The 20,405-nt window shown below is 46.2% G+C and overlaps 1 protein-coding gene and 1 long non-coding RNA gene across 3 annotated transcripts in view; one reads left to right on the top strand and one right to left on the bottom strand.

The window, feature by feature from the left end:
• The first annotated feature begins 607 nt into the window (after nt 1-607).
• The window catches only part of LOC143806661 (uncharacterized), a 63,476-nt gene continuing 43,678 nt past the window's right edge, over nt 608-20,405 (top strand). The window contains exons 1-2 of the long non-coding RNA XR_013221528.1: nt 608-763; nt 947-1,047. This is a non-coding gene — a long non-coding RNA (uncharacterized LOC143806661). The remainder of the gene's footprint in view (nt 764-946; nt 1,048-20,405) is intronic.
• Nucleotides 9,006-20,405, bottom strand: part of BRMS1 (BRMS1 transcriptional repressor and anoikis regulator) — a 54,362-nt gene continuing 42,962 nt past the window's right edge. For both annotated transcript variants that reach the window (XM_077287453.1, XM_077287454.1), the window contains exons 9-11: nt 16,716-16,755; nt 14,435-14,558; nt 9,006-9,483 (exon numbers count right to left, since the gene is read on the bottom strand). In XM_077287453.1, coding sequence (XP_077143568.1) covers nt 9,360-9,483; nt 14,435-14,558; nt 16,716-16,755 — 288 coding nt within the window. In that variant the 3' untranslated portion in view covers nt 9,006-9,359. The remainder of the gene's footprint in view (nt 9,484-14,434; nt 14,559-16,715; nt 16,756-20,405) is intronic.

Genomic DNA, 20,405 nt, shown 5'->3' with positions numbered 1-20,405 from the left:
AGCCGAGTCCTTAGGTTCCAGTAAAGTTTATAAATCAGCCTTCTGTTCCTTAAATTCATGAAGCCTCAGGTTGAGCTCTAGTTTGGATCTTCGGTGGAATGTCGTACCCGCTAAACGTTAAACTCTGTGGGAAATCCTGGCAGCGTCCGAGCTTCATTTTGGGAGTATAAAATATCAGTTCTATAAAATCGGTAGATTAGTCTCCCCGCCTGTACTCCTCAGCCTTATAGGATGTCACATTCCTTTCTTATAGCGACTGAATAAACAAACCCATTGACGTTCAACATGTGAGTCACGCACCATCACACGCCCAGACACATCGAATTTAGCCTGAAGGGTAACAAAAAGGATTTTTATTGTGGTCAGCATTTTATGGAAGATTTACAGTACAGATTTGTAATACACAATATGGGGGACTCCGAGTGATGCAATCTACGACTTTCCATTTTTCATTTGTGTAATAAGACTACGTTCCCATGATGAATATTTCATGAGTTTTTGATGTTACAGATTTTATGCACTTATTTCGAAAATTATTTTACTTGCATATTTGACGCTTGTGTTTTTTTGTCTATATTGTTATGTCATGTTTTAAATAAAGCTGCTTTGTTTTTTGTTTTTAATAGTTCCTGGGTTTTGGCTCTGACAAAACTTTATTGACAAAGTCATATTTGGATTACGTGCATTTTTGCCTGCTGATTTTCCGCATCTAATGCAATTCTATAGGGAATATCTGCACATAAAACGCAGATTGACAAGAAAGGTTGGTACATTATTTATCTACCGGTAATTATTTCTGAGGCTTCTAACCCATTACATAAAAGGTCTTTAGGGAGTAGTTATTTAAAAGGGTTATTCAGCCATGAAAATAAAAAAAACACCAAGTTTGAACAAGCATGGCACTGCTGCAGCCAATCACTGCTTGATGCATTGCCTTTGATCACAGCTACAGTTAACGATTGGCTGCAGTGGTCAAGTCCACTGAGATGCTGCAGAAAGGTTGAAGGCATGCCTGGGACCCTATAGCATTGGAGCAGGATCAGTAAGGTGACTTTTATATTCAACAGCATTATAGATTTATTTTTTAAAGTAGATCTCTTATTAATTAGATTCAACAATAGAAACTGCATACATTGGTAAATAAGTCTATTAGACCCAATGAGGCTGGTGTACTTTGAAAATATATGTAAATATTATAATAAATAGCTGTATACTTCTTTGTGACAGTTTCCCTACCTAATATTATAATAAGCATATTATGGGTCCAGCCCTGTCTGCTTATGTGTATTTTAGGATTGCATGACTATATCGGACATGGGTTTTCAAAGAAAGTATCCCAGCATCGTCAGGTTCAACAATGTATGTAGTGGTTATTGTGAAATTTGGTGGCAGATCCACTTTAAATATAATTCAGAGCTACACAATCCCTTCATATGTAAAAGACCTTGGTAGTGTCAAGTATGATTACGTATGGTTGTCTCTGAGCATGTATGTAACAAAATCTCCACTCAAGTACAGCGGGTTTTTCTTTAGTATGCTCTTATCTAGGTTATTGGACACTTCTGCAGTCTAGCAGCGGTAGCCGAACACGTGCAGTGCTTCCAAGCGCTGTTCTAAAGCTGGCCAGTCTCGATGGACCACACAATTCGGCCAGCTTCTGTCCCTCTGCACTCCGCCAATGCAGCCATTGCTTGGAGCATGGAAAAGTGCACAGTCGGAGCCAGCAGTGCTGTTTGAACTGTCAATCTTCAGTGAGATTTAATAGAACAACCCTTGAAGCAAAACAAAGGAGAAAAACACTTTTACTTCATGCCTAGAGCAGACCATAACTCGTTTTATTTTCTTAAATGCTATTCGATTCTCTCCGCCATCCACTGGCCCCTCAGGCTCTACAGCAGGTATTCTTATCAGAAATTTCTGTACAGCTTATACTAAAAGGGTATTCAACGTTCAGCACAAACGTGTGCAATCCTCCTGTAATTGCAGTTTATGAGTTGTGAAAAAAAAATGGTGTTTATTAACACTGTATATAATAGACTAGATGGTGGCCCAATTCTAACGCATCGGGTATTCTAGAATATGTATGTATGTATGTATGTATGTATGTATGTATGTATGTATGTATGTATGTATGTATGTATGTATGTATGTATGTATGTATGTATGTATGTATGTATGTATGTATGTAGCAGCCAGATAGTATATAGCACAGGCCACGTAGTATATAGGAGCCATGTAGTATATAGCAGACAAATACTACGTGGCCTGTGCTATATACTATGTGGCCTGTGCTATATACATACATATTGTAGAATACCCGATGCGTTATATATTGCGTGGCCTGTATTAACAGTGGCCACGTAGTAAATAAAACCACAGCCAAAATAGTATATAACAGCCCACGCAGTATATAGCAGCCACGCAGTATATAACACAGGCCACGTTATAGCACAGGCCACGCGGTACATAGCGCAGCCCACGCGGTACATAGCGCAGCCCACGCGGTACATAGCGCAGCCCACGCGGTACATAGCGCAGCCCACGCGGTACATAGCGCAGCCCACGCGGTACATAGCGCAGCCCACGCGGTACATAGCGCAGCCCACGCGGTACATAACACTGGCCACATAGTATATAGCAGCCACGCGTTATATAACACTGCCCAAGTAGTATATAACACTGCCCACGCGGTATATAACACTGCCCACGCGGTATATAACACTGCCCACGCGGTATATAACACTGCCCACGCGGTATATAACACTGCCCACGCGGTATATAGCAGGCACGCTGTATATAACGCAGCCCACGTGCTATATAACACTGCCCACGTAGTATATAGCAGTGTGTGCACATATCCGTGTTAAAAAAAGATAATTAAAACAAAAAAATAGTTATATACTCACCCCCTGGGATCCAGCGAAGCTGTCCCTATGCGCGCAGCCGCCGCCATCTTCCGTTGCCAGGATGCTTTGCGAAATTACCCAGAAGACTTAGCGGTCTCGCGAGACCGCTAAGTCTTCTGGGTAATTTCGCAAAGCATCTCTGGTAACGGAAGATGGCGGCAGCCGCGAGCGCATCGTCGTATAGCAGGTTTTTTGTTTTTTTATTATTTTTAACATTAGATTTTTTTTTACTATTGACGCTGAATAGGCAGCATCAATAGTAAAAAGTTGGGGACACAGGGTTAATAGCAGCGGCATAGCGCGGTCCGTTACCGCTGGCATTAACCCTGCGTGAGCGGAGGGGATTATGGAGCGGGCGCCGGGCACTGACTGCGGGGAGTATGGAGCGGGCGCCGGGCACTGACTGCGGGGAGTATGGAGCGGGCGCCGAGCACTGACTGTAGGGAGTATGGAGCGGGCGCTGGGCACTGACTTCAGGGGAGTAGGGAGGGACTAATTGGACTATGCCCGTCGCTGATTGGTCGCGGCAGCCATGACAGGCAGCTGGCGAGACCAATCAGTGACGCGGGATTTCCGTGACGGAAGTTGCAGACAGAAAGACGGAAGTACCCCTTAGACCAATATATATATATATATATATATATATATATACACTAGATTGTGGCCCGATTCTAACGCATCGGGTATTCTAGAATATGCATGTCCCCGTAGTATATGGACAATGATGATTCCAGAATTCGCGGCAGACTGTGCCCGTCGCTGATTGGTCAAGGCAACCTTTATGACATCGTCGCCATGGCAACCATTATGACATCTACGTCGATACTGTGCCCGTCGCTGATTGGTCGAGGCGAATTCGCGGCAGACTGTGCCCGTCGCTGATTGGTCGAGGCAACCTTTATGACATCATAGTCGCCATGCTGTGCCAGTCGCTGCTTGGTCGAGGCCGCCAGGCCTCGACCAATCAGAGACGCGGGATTTCCATTATGACATAGTCGCCATGCTGTGCCCGTCGCTGATTGGTCGAGGCCCAGGCGGCCTCGACCAATCAGCGAATGAATAAACGGGACAGACAGACAGACAGACGGAAAAACCCTTAGACAATTATATATATAGATGGGGGCAGCACGGTGGTCTTGCAGCACTTAAATTCAAATCCCACTAAGAACAACATCTGCAAGGAGTTTGGGTTTTCGCAGGGTTCCGATTTCCTCCCTCTCCAAAGATAAAGTGTTAGGGAATATAGATTGTGAGCCCCAATGGGGACAGCAATAAGATTTTTGTGTACTCACCGTAAAATCCTTTTCTCCGAGCCAATCATTGGGGGACACAGGACCATGGGTGTTATGCTGCTGCCACTAGGAGGACACTAAGTAAACACAGAAAGAATAGCTCCTCCCCTGCAGTATACACCCTCCTGCTGGCTCTCAGTGAACCAGTTCGGTAAAAAAGCAGTAGGAGCTTAATATTTAACAAGAATGAACTATGCCAAACCCAAGTTAACTAAAAAAAAACAAAGCCAATAGGCTACCAGGGTGGGTGCTGTGTCCCCCAATGATTGGCTCGGCGAAAAGGATTTTACGGTGAGTACACAAAAATCTCCTTTTCTCCTACGCCTCACTGGGGGACACAGGACCATGGGACGTCCTAAAGCAGTCCCTGGGTGGGAAACAACTGCAATTGCTGCTTGTACCCACAAGTTACAGATGCGGCACAGCCGCCTGCAAAATTCATCTGCCGACGGTCGCATCTGCCGAGGCCTGAGAGTGAATATGGTAATATTTTGTAAAGTTATGCAGGCTGGACCAAGTCACAGCCTTACAAACTTGTGCTGCCGAAGCTTGGTGCCGGATGGCCCAAGACGCACCCACTGACCGAGTGGAGTGAGCCTTAATCCCTGCTGGGACAGGAAGACCTCTGACTCGGTAGGACTCTTGAATAGCCGAACGATCCATTTGGCTATTGTCGCCTTGGAAGCGGGAAACCCTTTCCTCGGTCCTTCCGGGAGCACGAATAGGGCATCTGACCTGCGGAAAGACGCTGTCCGTGAGATGTATCTCCTAAGAGCTCTCACTAAATCCAGTATGTGAAGGGCCTTCTCGATGCGATGGACTGGTGCCGGACTGAGTGACGGTAAGACAATTGAGATGAAAAGAGAATACAACTTTCGGTAGAAAAGACGGGCATGTCCTCAACACCACCTTATCCTGATGAAAATTCAGGAACGGAACTTGAGAGGACAGCCGCCAGCTCGGAGACTCGTCTAATAGAGGTGACCGCAACTAGAAAAGCAGCTTTCGATGAAAGCAGAGACAGGGAAACGTCTTGTAGAGGTTCGAAAGGAGCCTGTTGCAAAACTCCGAGGACCAGATTAAGATCCCATGGTTCCAACGGCATCCTATAGGGGGGCGCCCGATGGGAAACTCCCTGAATAAACCTGTAATCTGTTAGCAATCCTGCGTTGGAAGAGAACAGACAGGGCTGAGATCTGCCCCTTGAGAGAACTAAGGGCGAGACCCAAGTCCAAACCCGTTTGTAAGAACTCGAGAATGGAAGGGATGGAAAAATGTAGAGAACGTCCTCGGTCGCTACACCAAGAAAAGAAAAAGTCTTCCAAGTGCGATGATAGATATGCATAGACATAGGCTTTCTAGCGCTGATCATGGTAGCTATGACTTCTGGAGAGAAACCTGCCTGGGTTAGGACCCAGGACTCAACGGCCATGCCGTCAAACACAGGGCCTCTGAGTTCTGGTGGTAAAAGGGGCCTTGAGATAGCAGATCTGCGCGATTTGGTAATCGCCAGGGAACGTCGCCAACTAGTTGAACTAGTTACGCATACCACGCCCGGCGCGGCCAATCTGGCACAATCAGGATTACCGGTACCCTCTCCGCTCTGATTTTCTTGATGACTCTCGGCAGGAGAGGAAGCGGGGGAAATATGTACGGAAGCCGAAAATGATGCCACGGGAGTACAAAAGCATCTGCCCCGATGGCTGCCGGATCGTGGGACCGTGCCATGAAGTCGAGAACCTTGGAGTTCAGCCGTGAGGCCATCAGATCCACGTCCGGGGTTCCCCAACGACAGATCATCTGGTGGTAGATCTCTGGATGGAGAGACCACTCCCCGGAGTCGAGGCATTGACGACTGAGGAAGTCTGCCTCCCAATTGTCCACTCCTGGGATGTGAACCACAGAGATCATTGAGCGGTTTTCCTTCGGCCCATCGGAGAATGTGGCCTACCTGTCATGGCCGCCCTGCTGCGGGTTTCCCCTTGGCAGTTGATGTATGCCACTGCAGTGGCGTTGTCGGACTGAATCCTGATTGGGCAACCTGCTAGGAAGGGATGGAACTGGAGAAGTGCCAGCCTGATCGCCCGGATTTCCAAGATGTTGAATGGAAGGCGTGATTCCTGGGGGGACCAGCGGCCCTGAGCAGTGTGATGAAGGAACACCGCTCCCCGGCCTAGAAGACTGGCGCCTGTCATCACAACCAGCCAGTGTACTGGAAGAAAAGACTTTCCTTGATTCAGGGAGGATTTCAATGTCCACCACCTGAGAGCGCTTACTAGCAGGGGAAGGGTTAAACTATGCTTCTTTAGCTTACCCAGGTCCTGTGTCTTGAGTCCCCAGGGCAGGTCCGCAGTGTAGGCAGAGAAAAACGCTAGTCCTGAGGGCTGTGATAGGAAACGCTGGAGCAGTGCTGCAGCATCAGGGCTGTGGGTGTCCCAAGATGGCCGCCGAGACCAGGAAGTGGGAGCTCATCACAGGGAACGAGAAGCGCCAGGAAAAGTGGGTGGGGCTAACTGCAGGTGGGCGTGGCCAAAACTCCGGCCTGTATTGAGGGAATTTTTTTTTACTTCTCTGCTGTTGCGGCCTGCAGCACCGTGACCGCTATTAGCGCCATCATTAGCTGCACTCCTTCGTGGGGTTGCCGCACTACAGACCACCCACGGACACAGGCTTAAGGTGCGGACCTCCCATACCCCAGCGACCAGGAACCCCAGCGCCTCGGCCCCCGCAGTGTACTCACGATAGATGCGGTGGGCCGGTGCTCAATCCACTGTCGCCATAGTCAGGGAGGGGGTGGAGAGCTTCTGCCGCCATGCGTCATCCGCTATATCATTGGTGATGCAGAGGGGGGGCTGCATGGACTCCATATATATCATGTCCAGCTATGCACCTGGCTCCAGGAGAGGTAGATGGAGGGCTACTCCATGTGGTCACCAGCTATTGGGGGGGGGGGGGGGGGGGGAGATCGGAACGCGAAGGAACCGTCGCCCGTAAGGTGAGCTCAGGGCTGGCATCCAACGTTGCATGAAAGGATACGGGAGGGACGCTCCACGTACTTGCCTGTTGATGGTTCGGGGGAGATCGGAACCTAGAAAGGATCCGTCGCCCCCATTCGCTCTGTTAAGGAAAAATAGAATAAAAAGTAAAAAGCTAAAATAAAAACGGTGGGGTCTGAAAGCAAACCCAAGTGCTTCCTACAGACACTAAGCAAGAACTGGTTCACTGAGCCAGCAGGAGGGTGTATACTGCAGGGGAGGAGCTATTCTTTCTCTGTTTACTTAGTGTCCTCCTAGTGGCAGCAGCATAACACCCATGGTCCTGTGTCCCCCAATGAGGCGTAGGCGAAAATATATTTGTATATTACTTGGGCCTGTGACTGATCAAACTAATTGCAGCTTAATATAACTACTTCTTAAGGAGAAAAATAACAGTACAGTATCTTCAGGACAGGGAATGTCAGGGGCAGTAACAGTATCTTACCGCCCCTGAGCTTCCCTGGCCAGCAGCTACTGTTACCGCCCCTGAGCTTCCCTGGCCAGCAGCTACTGTTACCGCCCCCGAGCTTCCCTGGCCAGCAGCTACTGTTACCGCCCCCGAGCTTCCCTGGCCAGCAGCTACTGTTACCGCCTCCAAGCTTCCCTGGCCATTGAACATGGGGTATAATGCAGTGTGAGAGGAACTCAATAGGCATGTGAACGGAAGGTGGGATAACCGTGTGATCAGAGTACAGAATGTCACACAAGTTTGAGAGAGACACCAGGGGAGGATCGGATGCGAGCCATGACAAGAGCCACTGAACGGGTGCCTAAACGCAATGTGATAGCACCCTTAGGCTATGTTCCCACAATGAGCATTTGATGTTGGAGAGTTACAGCACCCATTGAGATAGGTTACTTGTATTTTTTTGCAGCTCAGTTCCTGTTCCTATGCGTCGGGTGTATGGCAACACCGGCCTTTAACTGATGCACTTAGAGCTACATAAAGTTGTAAAAACTGGGCTTCAGAAAACGTATGACGTATGGAAGATATAAATGCACTGGGAGATTTTAATTTTCATTACCGACTGGCATATAAGTGGTCAGACAAAATCAATAGGCACCTTCCCCTCCTTGTCATTCCATTAGCTTATCATGGCTGCCCTTATCCCCATCCTCGCCCATCTCTGGCATCAAGCTGCTGTTACCTTGAATGAATATGCTGATTTATTAGGGTGTGTTCAGAGTTTTCTTTCTGCTGAGTTTTTGGAGTAGAAACACTAGAAAACTTTTCAGAAAGAAAAAAAACCCTCAGTGCAAATACCCCCTTAAGGCTATGTGCAAACGATGTGGATTTGCTGCGGATCCGCAGCGGATTTTTCCACGCAGAAGCGCTGCAGATCCGCACTGTGATGTACAGTACAATGTTATTCAATGGGATAAAAAAAAAAAAAACTGTGCAGATGGTGCAGAAAAATCAGTGCGGAATTGCTGCGGATTTCAAAGAAGTGCATGTCACTTCTTTTGTGCGGATCTGCAGCGTTTCTGCACCCCTTCATGATAAAAATCCACAGTGGCAAAAACCGCAGAAAATCCGCATCAATTCCGCATAAAAACCGCACAAAATCCGCATACATAAAAACCGCAGCAAATCCGCAGCTGCAGATTCTGCCAGAAGATGCGAATTTTGTGCAGAAAATTCTGCACCTCTTTTCCTACGTGTGCACATAGCCTAAAACTTTTGTAAAATTAACGAACTTACTGGTTAATATCTTCTTCCCTCAATCTCAGCATGGAGAAAGTAAAGGAAAAGCAAATGCCCAAAACAGGTAATCTCTCAAAACGACTTTATTGTCTACTAAATTAACGGATATAAAAAAATACATTTATTTTGTGCAAAAAAAAAAAAAAAGTAAATATAGGAAAATATTTATATACTATATCTGAAAAACTGTTCTGTTCATTCACCACTGTCCAGCCACACCGAGTGTCCTGGTTAAAGCTCTATAGGTTCCATTAGCACACAATTCACACACCATTCACTCCATACACGCACCTCAAGAACAATGCGAGATCACCCAACATGACATACACAGCGTTCTAATTCTGCACATTACACTCCATGGTGATCGCCACGTTGTAGAGGATCTCCCGTCCACCGAGCCGCAGTCCGGGTGAGGCCGCGCTCACTTCCCTGCTCTTCTCACTGAGTATTTGCCTTTCTGCAGTTGTGAAACATAGATCTTTGTTTTGCTGCTGTCTCCTCGCCTCAGCCAGACTTCTCCTGTGCTGACTGCTGTGATCACCGCCCTGCAGACATGACACATTGGGATCAAAAAGAGAAATGCAAAAAGACCACAACAAACCTGGGGGTGTAGCAACACTTTACCGTGTAAAAAAAAAATAAAATAAAATAATTATATATATTGATATCATGAGACTGCTGAAAAAACATCTGTACAGAACAGGAAGTGTCTAAACTTTTATTTAATTTCTATATTAATCTAGATATTCTTTAAAAATATAATTTTTAAACAGAAAAATCTGTTTAACCCCTTCATGACCCAGCCTATTTTGGCCTTAATGACCTTGCCGTTTTTTGCAATTCTGACCAGTGTCCCTTTATGAGGTAATAACTCAGGAACGGATCCTAGCGATTCTGAGATTGTTTTTTCGTGACATATTGGGCTTCATGTTAGTGGTAAATTTAGGTCGATAATTTCTGAATTTATTTGTGAAAAAAACTGAAATTTGGCGAAAATTTTGAAAATTTCGCAATTTTCACATTTTGAATTTTTATTCTGTTAAACCAGAGAGTTATGTGACACAAAATAGTTAATAAATAACATTTCCCACATGTCTACTTTACATCAGCACAATTTTGGAAACAAATTTTTTTTTTGCTAGGAAGTTATAAGGGTTAAAATTTGACCAGTGATTTCTCATTTTTACAACAAAATTTACAAAACCATTTTTTTTAGGGACCACCTCACATTTGAAGTCAGTTTGAGGGTTCTATATGGCTGAAAATACCCAAAAGTGACACCATTCTAAAAACTGCACCCCTCAAGGTGCTCAAAACCACATTCAAGAAGTTTATTAACCCTTCAGGTGTTTCACAGCAGCAGAAGCAACATGGAAGTAAAAAATGAACATTTAACTTTTTAGTCACAAAAATGATCTTTTAGCAACAATTTTTTTATTTTCCCAAGGGTAAAAGGAGAAACTAGACCACGAACGTTGTTGTCCAATTTGTCCTGAGTACGCTGATACCTCATGTGGGGGTAAACCACTGTTTGGGTGCACGGCAGGGCTCAGAAGGGAAGGAGCGCCATTTGACTTTTTGAATGAAAAATTATCTCCATCGCTAGCGGACACCATGTCACGTTTGGAGAGCCCCTGTGTGCCTAAACATTGGAGCTCCCCCACAAGTGACCCCATTTTGGAAACTAGACCCCCCAAGGAACTTCTCTAGAAGCATAGTGAGCACTTTAAACCCTCAGGTGCTTCACAAATTGATCCGTAAAAATGAAAAAGTACTTTTTTTTCACACAAAATTTCTTTTAGCCTCAATTTTTTCATTTTCACATGGGCAACAGGATAAAATGGATCCTAAAATTTGTTGGGCAATTTCTCCTGAGTACGCCGATACCTCATATGTGGGGGTAAACCACGGTTTGGGTGCACGGCAAGGCTCGGAAGGGGAGGCGTGCCATTTGACTTTTTGAATGGAAAATTAGCTCCAATCGTTAGCGGACACCATGTCGCGTTTGGAGAGCCCCTGTGTGCCTAAACATTGGAGCTCCCCTACAAGTGACCCCATTTTGGAAACTAGACCCCCAAGGGAACTTATCTAGATGTGTGGTGAGCACTTTGAACCCCCAAGTGCTTCACAGAAGTTTATAACGCAGAGCCGTGAAAATAATAAATGTGTTTCCTTTCCTCAAAAATATTTTTTTAGCCCAGAATTTTTTATTTTTGCAAGGGTAACAGGAGAAATTTGACCCCAAAAGTTGTTGTCCAGTTTCTCCTGAGTACGCCGATACCCCATATGTGGGGGTAAACCACTGTTTTGGCACACGTCGGGGTTCGGAAGGGAAGTAGTGACGTTTTGAAATGCAGACTTTGATGGAATGGTCTGCGGGCATCATGTTACGTTTGCAGAGCCCCTGATATGCCTAAACAGTAGAAACCCCCCACAAGTGACCCCATTTTGGAAACTAGACCCCCCAAGGAACTTATCTAGATGTGTGGTGAGCACGTTCAACCCAAGTACATGCTAGGTGCAAAAAGAAAAAAAGAAAAAAAAAGAGCATGAACCGCACATCCCAAAATCATACGTTGATCTAAAGCCGCTAGGCAAAAATTTAATTACTGAACATGAGGTTTTCAGTTTAACATTCTGATCAGACTGTATGAAGCCCACTGCCCCTTCACGGCAAACCTCGTAGTGGGTCCTAACGCCCTAACGGAGCGGAGCCGTGCGGCGACCACCGCCGCAGCGGCCATGCACCAGCAGGGCGGACGGCCTGTTGCCCCACAGCACCCATGCTGCGAGACTGAGTCCCCAAGACTCCAGACCGCGCCGCCCCACCAGCACAAAGCCACAGCAACAATGGCCGCCACACAGCACCAGCACCAAAATGAAGGGAGCATTTAAACTCAACTTCCTCCAGCTCTTCAGTGAGAGCCAAAATGGGCTAGACCCCTTACTTTGCAGTCTCCTGCTAATTAAAATCACCTGAGCCAAATGGGAGGAGTGCTGGTCCAAAAAAAGAGACAAGTACATGCTAGGTGCAAAAAGAAAAAAAAGAGCATGAACCGCACATCCCAAAATCATACGTTGATCTAAAGCCGCTAGGCAAAAATTTAACCCAAGTGCTTCACAGAAGTTTACAACGCAGAGCCGTGAAAATAAAAAATCATTTTTCTTTCCTGAAAAAAAAGATGTTTTAGCAAGCAATTTTTTTTTTTCACAAGGGTAACAGGAGAAATTGGACCCCAATATTTGTTGCCCAGTATGTTGTGAGTACGCCGATACCCCATATGTGGGGGTAAACCACTGTTTGGGCACACGTCAGGGCTCGGAAGGGAAGTAGTGACATTTGAAATGCAGACTTTGATGGAATGGTCTGCGGGCGTCACATTGCATTTGCAGAGCCCCTGATGTGCCTAAACAGTAGAAACACCCCACAAGTGACCCCATTTTGGAAACTAGACCCCCCAAGGAACTTATCTAGATGTGTGGTGAGCACTTTCAACCCCCAAGTGCTTCACAGAAGTTTATAATGCAGAGCCGTGAAAATAAAAAAATAATTCTTTCCTCAAAAATTATGTTTTAGCAAGTAATTTTTTATTTTTGCAAGGGTAACAGGAGAAATTGGACCCCAACAGTTGTTGCCTAGTTTGTCCTGAGTACGCTGGTACCCCATATGTGGGGGTAAACCACTGTTTGGGCGCACTTGGTGGCTTGGATGGGAGGGAGCACCATTTGACTTTTTGAACGCAAGATTGGCTGGAATCAATGGTGGCGCCATGTTGCGTTTGGAGACCCCTGATGTGCCTAAACAGTGGAAACCCCTCAATTCTAACTTCAACACTAACCCCAACACACCCCTAATCCTAATCCCAACTGTAGCCATAACCCTAATCACAACCCTAACCCCAACACGCCCCTAACCACAACCCTAACCCCAACACACCCGTAACCCTAATTCTAACCCTAATCCCAACCCTAACCCCAACTGTAACCCCAACACACCCCTAACTCTATCCGTAACCCTAACCACAAGCCTAATCTTAACCCTATTTCCAACCCTAGCCCTAATTCCAACCCTAACCCTAAGGCTATGTGCCCACGTTGCGGATTCGTGTGAGATTTTTCCGCACGATTTTTTAAAAATCTGCAGGTAAAAGGCACTGCGTTTAACCTGCGGATTTACAGCGGATTTCCAGTGTTTTTTTGTGCGGATTTCACCTGCGGATTCCTATTGAGGAACAGGTGTAAAACGCTGCGGAATCCGCACAAAGAATTGACATGCTGCGGAAAATACAACGCAGCGTTTCTGCACGGAATTTTCCGCACCATGGGCACAGCGGATTTGGTTTTCCATAGGTGTACATGGTACTGTAAACCTGATGGAAAACTGCTACGAATTCGCAGCGGCCAATCCGCTGCGGATCCGCGGCCAATCCGCTGCGGATCCGCGGCCAATCCGCTGCGGATCCGCAGCCAAATCCGCACTGTGTGCACATGCCATAACCCTAACCCTAACCCTATCCCTAACCCTAACCCTACCCCTAGTTCTAACCCTAGTGGAAAAAGAAAAAAAAATATTTTCTTTATTTTATTATTGTCCCTACCTATGGGGGTGATAAAGGGGGGGGGGTGTTTATTTATTATCTTTTAATTTTGATCGCGGTGATAGAACCTATCACAGCGATCGAAATGTACTTGTAACGAATCTGCCGGCCGATTCGGCGGGTGCACTGCGCATGCGCCCGCCATTTTGGAAGATGGCGGTGCCCATGGAGAAGACGGAAAGACACCGGGAGCCTCGGTAAGTATAAGGGGGTGGAGATCGGGGCACGGGGGGGGGGGGGGGGGGGGGTGTGCTGCGTCGGAGCACGGGGGGTGTGGCACAGGAGCACGGGGGGAGCGGACAGGAGGACGGGGGAGCGGAGCACAAGACGGAGGGGAGCGGAGCACAGATCGATGGCTTGGGGGGGGGGGGGGGGCGATCGGTGGTGGTGGTGGTGGGGGGTCACATAAGTGTTTCTAGCCATGGCCGATGATATTGCAGCATCGGCCATGGCTGGATTGTAATATTTCACCAGTTTTTTAGGTGAAATATTACAAATCGCTCTGATTGGCTGTTTCACTTTCAACAGCCAATCAGAGCGATCGTAGCCACGGGGGGGGGGGTGAAGCCACCCCCCCTGGGCTGAAGTACCACTCCCCCTGTCCCTGCAGATCGGGTGAAATTGGAGTTAACCCTTTCACCCGATCTGCAGGGACGCGATCATTCCATGACGCCACATAGGCGTCACAGGTCGGATTGGCACCGACTTTCATGGCGTCAAAGGTCGGGAAGGGGTTAAAAGAAAATGACCTATTATGGTGGCAGGTTCTTTTAACTGCCCGTTGCTGTCTTGTGCTTTATGGAGCCTTTAATTTCTCACAAACTGTTAAAGACTTTCTATTAGGCGTGAACGTAAAACAAAAACAAAAACCGCCTGCATCAAGAAACCGCTTCCTTACTGTGAAGGTGGTTCATCTTTCATGTCAAGAATAATGGCTTCTCCCTTGGTAAAGCTCTCTCCTTCATAATAGAGGCAGCCGTCTTCACAACGAGCACTAAAATGTTGTTTTTCGACTTTTCCTCCTAAAATGACCAAGAAAAAAAAAAAAAACTTTAATAGAAGCAAAATACATAAAAAGTAACAACTGCTTAAAAGCAGTAAAGAGGGATCACCTTATATTCTAAAATGTTGGGATTCTCTGGCCCCATCACAACAGTGAAGGCGACATTTATACATTGTCCCCACTATGTTTTATTGTGTTGTAGCGAAATCGTCAAGTTCTACTATAGTTCTCAAAGTACAACATTGGCTTTCTGTGCCACAAATACAGGGAATTTACTAAGGCTTCCTCTGCCAGCCAACACAATACATATGGGAAGGGAGTATACACAGGGGGTCAGCGAGGCTCCTGTCCATATCCACCCCACACAGAGACCATCAGTCATTCACAAACTCTTGGTACTCTCAGGGTTAATGAACACGGTGCACATTTGTTGCGGAAAATTCTTGGAATTGTATTTTCATCACAAAACTCCCCATTCAGATAAAAAAAACAAAAAAAAAAACGAACCAGTCGTAGAAATTTCTGCAACACACAAACTTGGGAGATCACCTGTAGGTTTGCACCTTGATTGTCCCTAAATTTTATATTATATCCACTTTTTTCTCAGGTGCCGTTGAAAAAAATAAATAAATTAAAAAAAATCATTACCTCCTTTGCAAAGCAAGATTTAGGCTGCGTTTCCACAATGAGTTTTTGACAACAGGCATTTTTTAAATAATGCAAGTAACCCGTCTGACTTAATGTACGTACATGTACGTACATGTACGTACATGTACGTACATGTACGTACCTGTACGTACATGTACGTACCTGTACGTACATGTACGTACCTGTACGTACATGTACGTACCTGTACGTACATGTACGTACCTGTACGTACATGTACGTACCTGTACGTACATGTACGTACCTGTACGTACCTGTACGTACCTGTACGTACATGTACGTACCTGTACGTACATGTACGTACCTGTACGTACATGTACGTTCCTGTACGTACATGTACGTTCCTGTACGTACATGTACGTTCCTGTACGTACATGTACGTACATGTACCTGTACGTACATGTACCTGTACGTACATGTACCTGTACGTACATGTACCTGTACGTACATGTACCTGTACGTACATGTACCTGTACGTACATGTACCTGTACGTACATGTACCTGTATGTACATGTACCTGTATGTACATGTACCTGTATGTACATGTACCTGTATGTACATATATATAATATATATATATATATATATATATATATATATATATATACTGTATATATAATTTTTTTTTCCAATTGTAAAAGGCAATCAATCACTAAGTTTAAAGGGAATCTGTCAGCCAGTTTTTGCTCTCCCATCTCAGAGCAGCATAATGTAGAGGACCTAATTCCAGTGATGTGCCACTTAGGCTACGTTCACACTAGCGTTGTGCGCCGCTGCGTCGGCGACGCAACGCACAACGCACGCAAAAACGCTGCAAAACGCACGCAAAAACGCTGCGTTTTGCGACGCATGCGTCGGTTTTTGCCGAAAATCGGACGCAAGAAAAATGCAACTTGTTGCGTTTTCTTGGTCCGACGCTTGCGGCAAAAAAGACGCATGTGTGGCACAACGCAACAAAAAAAAACGCATGCGTCCCCCATGTTAAGTATAGGGGGCGCATGACGCATGCGTCGCCGCTGCGTCGCCGACGCAAACCCGACGCACATTAGCTTAACGCTAATGTGAACGTAGCCTTACTGGCCTGCAGTATGGGTAAGAAAAAAAAAAAAAGACGCTTTTTCTCTGTTGTAGATCTAGCAGAGCTCTGAATGCTGAACTCTGTATAACCCCACCCACATCACTGATTGGTAGCTTTCTGTGTACACTGCATAGACAGAAAGCTGCCAATCAATGGTGGGGGTGGGGTTATACACAGCTCACATCCAGTCCTCTAGTGATAATCTCCTGCTGATTAAAACAGTGAATTTATCTAGACTGCAGCAAGCAGCCCAGTAAGTGACACATCGCTGGAATCAGGGTCTCTTGCCCCTACATCATGCTGCTCTCAGATGGGGGAGCAAAAGCCTGTGGACAGATTCCCCTTAACAGATTTGTGACTTTCCAACTACTCAATGTTTAGAAATGAAGACCGAGTTCAGGTCGGTTGTGCCATGTCACACGTTTCCTTACCATCAGATTTTCGCTTTTGTGGAGAAACGGATGCTTTGGCCTGAGCAGAAAGCAAAAAGAACAGACAGAAGGTGAATCCAAACGAACCTGTACATGCATAATAATGGGAAAACACATGAAGAAAAATGGAGGCGTTAATGAAGTCTATGACCCCTCAGCCTGTCATAGCCACGGTGATCAACTTTTACATGTACAAAGAATACGGGGATCTTATTTATATAATGTGGCTTGTTGACCAAAGTAATAGACCGTGTTCAGGTATACCGCTTTAGTGTGCGACAACGATTTTCCTACAAATCATACAGGAGGTCCTTCCTTATATCACCAAGATCACAAATATCAGGACCAACTGTCCGTTAAGTCCATTGCAGCCAATAAGAGTTTAGTTTTTTCACACCGGCTACAAGGATGTGTTTATTTTTATTTTTTTTAAACTTACACTTCCCATCCTTTCAGGAAGAGTTTTTAGCAGGCTCATTATCATCAGCCGCAGGATTACAATGACAGGTAACACCTCTACACAGCACCCCCCGATCACAATAGGTGATGTCACCGCTGACCTCTTCCCCCTTCCTAATGACCTTTGCACACGCTCATTAAATGCTTCAATAAAAAGGATAGGGATGGGGCCCATTGTGGCTATGTACAAGTGTTATTTCCTTATTTCCCGAGAAAATATAATACAAATACTAATATATATCTCTCTCTCTCTATATATATATCTATATCTATCATATAACGGTGGGAGCGTCACTCTGTCCGAAGCCTTATAGACTGCGCAAGCGCGACGCACCGCACCTGCGCAGTCTGGACCAGAGTGACGCAGCCGAACTTATCCCCCCCCGATATACCGGCCATGGGGGCTCCACACACACACACACCTGTATCCCCCCCTAATATACCGGCCATGGGGGCTCCGTGCTCTGCAGCTCCAGTCAGGGTAGCTGTAGAGCCCAGCGGAGATCCAGGACCTTCGATGATGTCACCACCAGCATGTGACGCGAGTGGGCAAAGTCAGCCCTCGCTGTGCTGGCTGCAGGGGTGCTGTATCCATTATAGCCAGTGCCGCACTCAGGCACTCAGCACAGCCGCCCGCACTCAGCACAGCCGCCCGCACTCAGCACAGCCGCCCGCACTCAGCACAGCCGCCCGCACTCAGCACAGCCGCCCGCACTCAGCACAGCCGCCCGCACTCAGCACAGCCGCCCGCACTCAGCACAGCCGCCCGCACTCAGCACAGCCGCCCGCACTCAGCACAGCCGCCCGCACTCAGCACAGCCGCCCGCACTCAGCACAGCCGCCCGCACTCAGCACAGCCGCCCGCACTCAGCACAGCCGCCCGCACTCAGCACAGCCGCACTCGGGCAGTAGAGCAGGAGAGAGAAAGATGGGAGCAACATATGGCAGAATGGAAACAGGAACAGGCAGAATGGGAGCGGCACATGACAGAATGGGGGCGCACACATGACAGGATGGGGGCGCAGGATGGGAGCACATGACAGGATGGGGACGCAGGATGGAGTAGCACATGACAGAATGGGGGTGCAGGATGGGAGCAGCACATGACAGGATGGGGGCGCAGGATGGGGACGCAGGATGGAGCAGCACGATAGGATGGGGGCGCAGGATGGAACAGCACATGACATGATGGGGGCACAGGATGGAGCAGCAACATGACAGGATGGGAGAGCAAGATGGGAGCAGCACATACCAGGATGGAGGCCATATACCAATATAAATGCTCGCCACCCGGGCGTAGAACGGGTTTAATAGCGATAGAGATATATATATCTATATATCTATATATCTATATATCTATATATCTATATATCTATATATATATATATATATCTCTCTCTCTCTCTCTATCTATCTCTATATATATATATATATATATCTCTCTCTCTCTCTCTCTATATATATATCTATATATATATATATATATATATATATATATATATATATATATATATATATATATATATATATATATATCTCTATATATATATCTATCTCTATCTATATATCTCTATATCTCTATATATATATCTCTATATATATATCTATCTATCTATCTATCTATATATACACATATATATACACACACACACACATACATACACCCAAATAAGCTAGTGTGAAAAGAGTGCTAAATTTCTATATACATTCCACACAAAAACCTAAATTTTAAACAATAGATCATTTTCTGATCCATTTAAGGCAGGGATGGGCAATTCATTTTTCATTTTCCCAAGGGGCCACATGAGAGACCGTGACTGTTGTGGAGGGCCGAACCAATATGCCAAAATTAATTCTGCTCAATATTTATATCGATATATTATAATCATATTATTGAAAATGTTAATATTAATTGTATCACTTAATATTGAATATTGAGCAGAATTAAATATGCTGACATCCCCCTATATATTGTATAAGCCCCCCAACAGCCCTTTATATGTGCAGCATGTGGCCCCCATATGCAGCAACATGTCACCTTCCCCCCCCCTCCATATGTGAACACGTCTCCACGTGCTGATTCATGGATCTGCTCCATTTAACTTCTGGGTCTCCAAATTTGACACATGGCCTGAGCTTGCCCTTTCTGCCTTGAAGGTTCTGGCCTGCCCTGCGGCAAGTGTACTGTCAGCACGAGTGTTTAGCACGGCACAGGGTGTGATCACAGACGGGCACATCCACCTGTCCACTGCCAACGTGGGCAAGCACACATTCATTAAAGGGAATCTGTTGCCCCATTTTTCGCCTATAAGCTGCAGCCAACGGCATCAGGGGCTTATCTACAGCATTCTGTAATGCTGTAGATAAGCCCCCCGATGTATCCTGAAAGATGAGAAAAACGAGTTAGATTATACTCACCTGGGCGGTACTGGTACGATGGGCGTCGCAGTCCGGGTCCGGCGCCTCCCATCTTCTTACGATGACGTCCTCTCTGCTTTCTGTCGTGGCTCCTGCGCAGGCGTAATGCTCTGCCCTTTTGAGAGCAACGTAAAGTACTGCAGTGCGCAGGCACCGGGAAAGGTCAGAGAGGCCCAGCACCTGCACACTGCAGTACTTTGCTCTGCCCTCAACAGGGCAGAGAATTACGCCTGCGCCGGAGCCGCAACAGGAAGCAAAGAGGACGTCATTGCATGAAGATGGGAGGCGCCAGACCCAGACCGCAGTGGGACCGCCCCTGGGTGAGTACAATCTAACCTCTTTTTCTCATCTTTCAGGATGCATCGGGGGCTTATCTACAGCATTACAGAATGCTGTAGATAAGCCCCTGATGCCGGTGGCCGCAGCTTTTAGGTGAAAAATGGGGCCACAGATTCCCTTTATAATGAACCAGGATTCCACAGGACTTGTCTGTACCTTTGGCTGAATACAGAGTTATGTGTTAGAACAAACTGCAGTGGAATGCATTTGCCATTCCCAATGTTTTGGGGCCTCTCCAAGTTTAAAAAAAGAAAAAAAAAAAAAATATTGATTAACCCCTTTACCCCCAAGGGTGGTTTGCACGTTAATGACCGGGCCAATTTTTACAATTCTGATCACTGTCCCTTTATGAGTTTATAACTCTGGAACGCTTCAACGGATCTTGGCGATTCTGACATTGTTTTCTCGTGACATATTGTACTTCATGATAGTGGTAAAATTTCTTCGATATAACTTGCGTTTATTTGTGAAAAA

The sequence above is a fragment of the Ranitomeya variabilis genome, chromosome 2 (assembly GCF_051348905.1).
Source record: "Ranitomeya variabilis isolate aRanVar5 chromosome 2, aRanVar5.hap1, whole genome shotgun sequence".
Taxonomy (NCBI): Eukaryota; Metazoa; Chordata; class Amphibia; order Anura; family Dendrobatidae; genus Ranitomeya; species Ranitomeya variabilis.
This window is presented reverse-complemented; position numbering and strand designations above follow the sequence as displayed.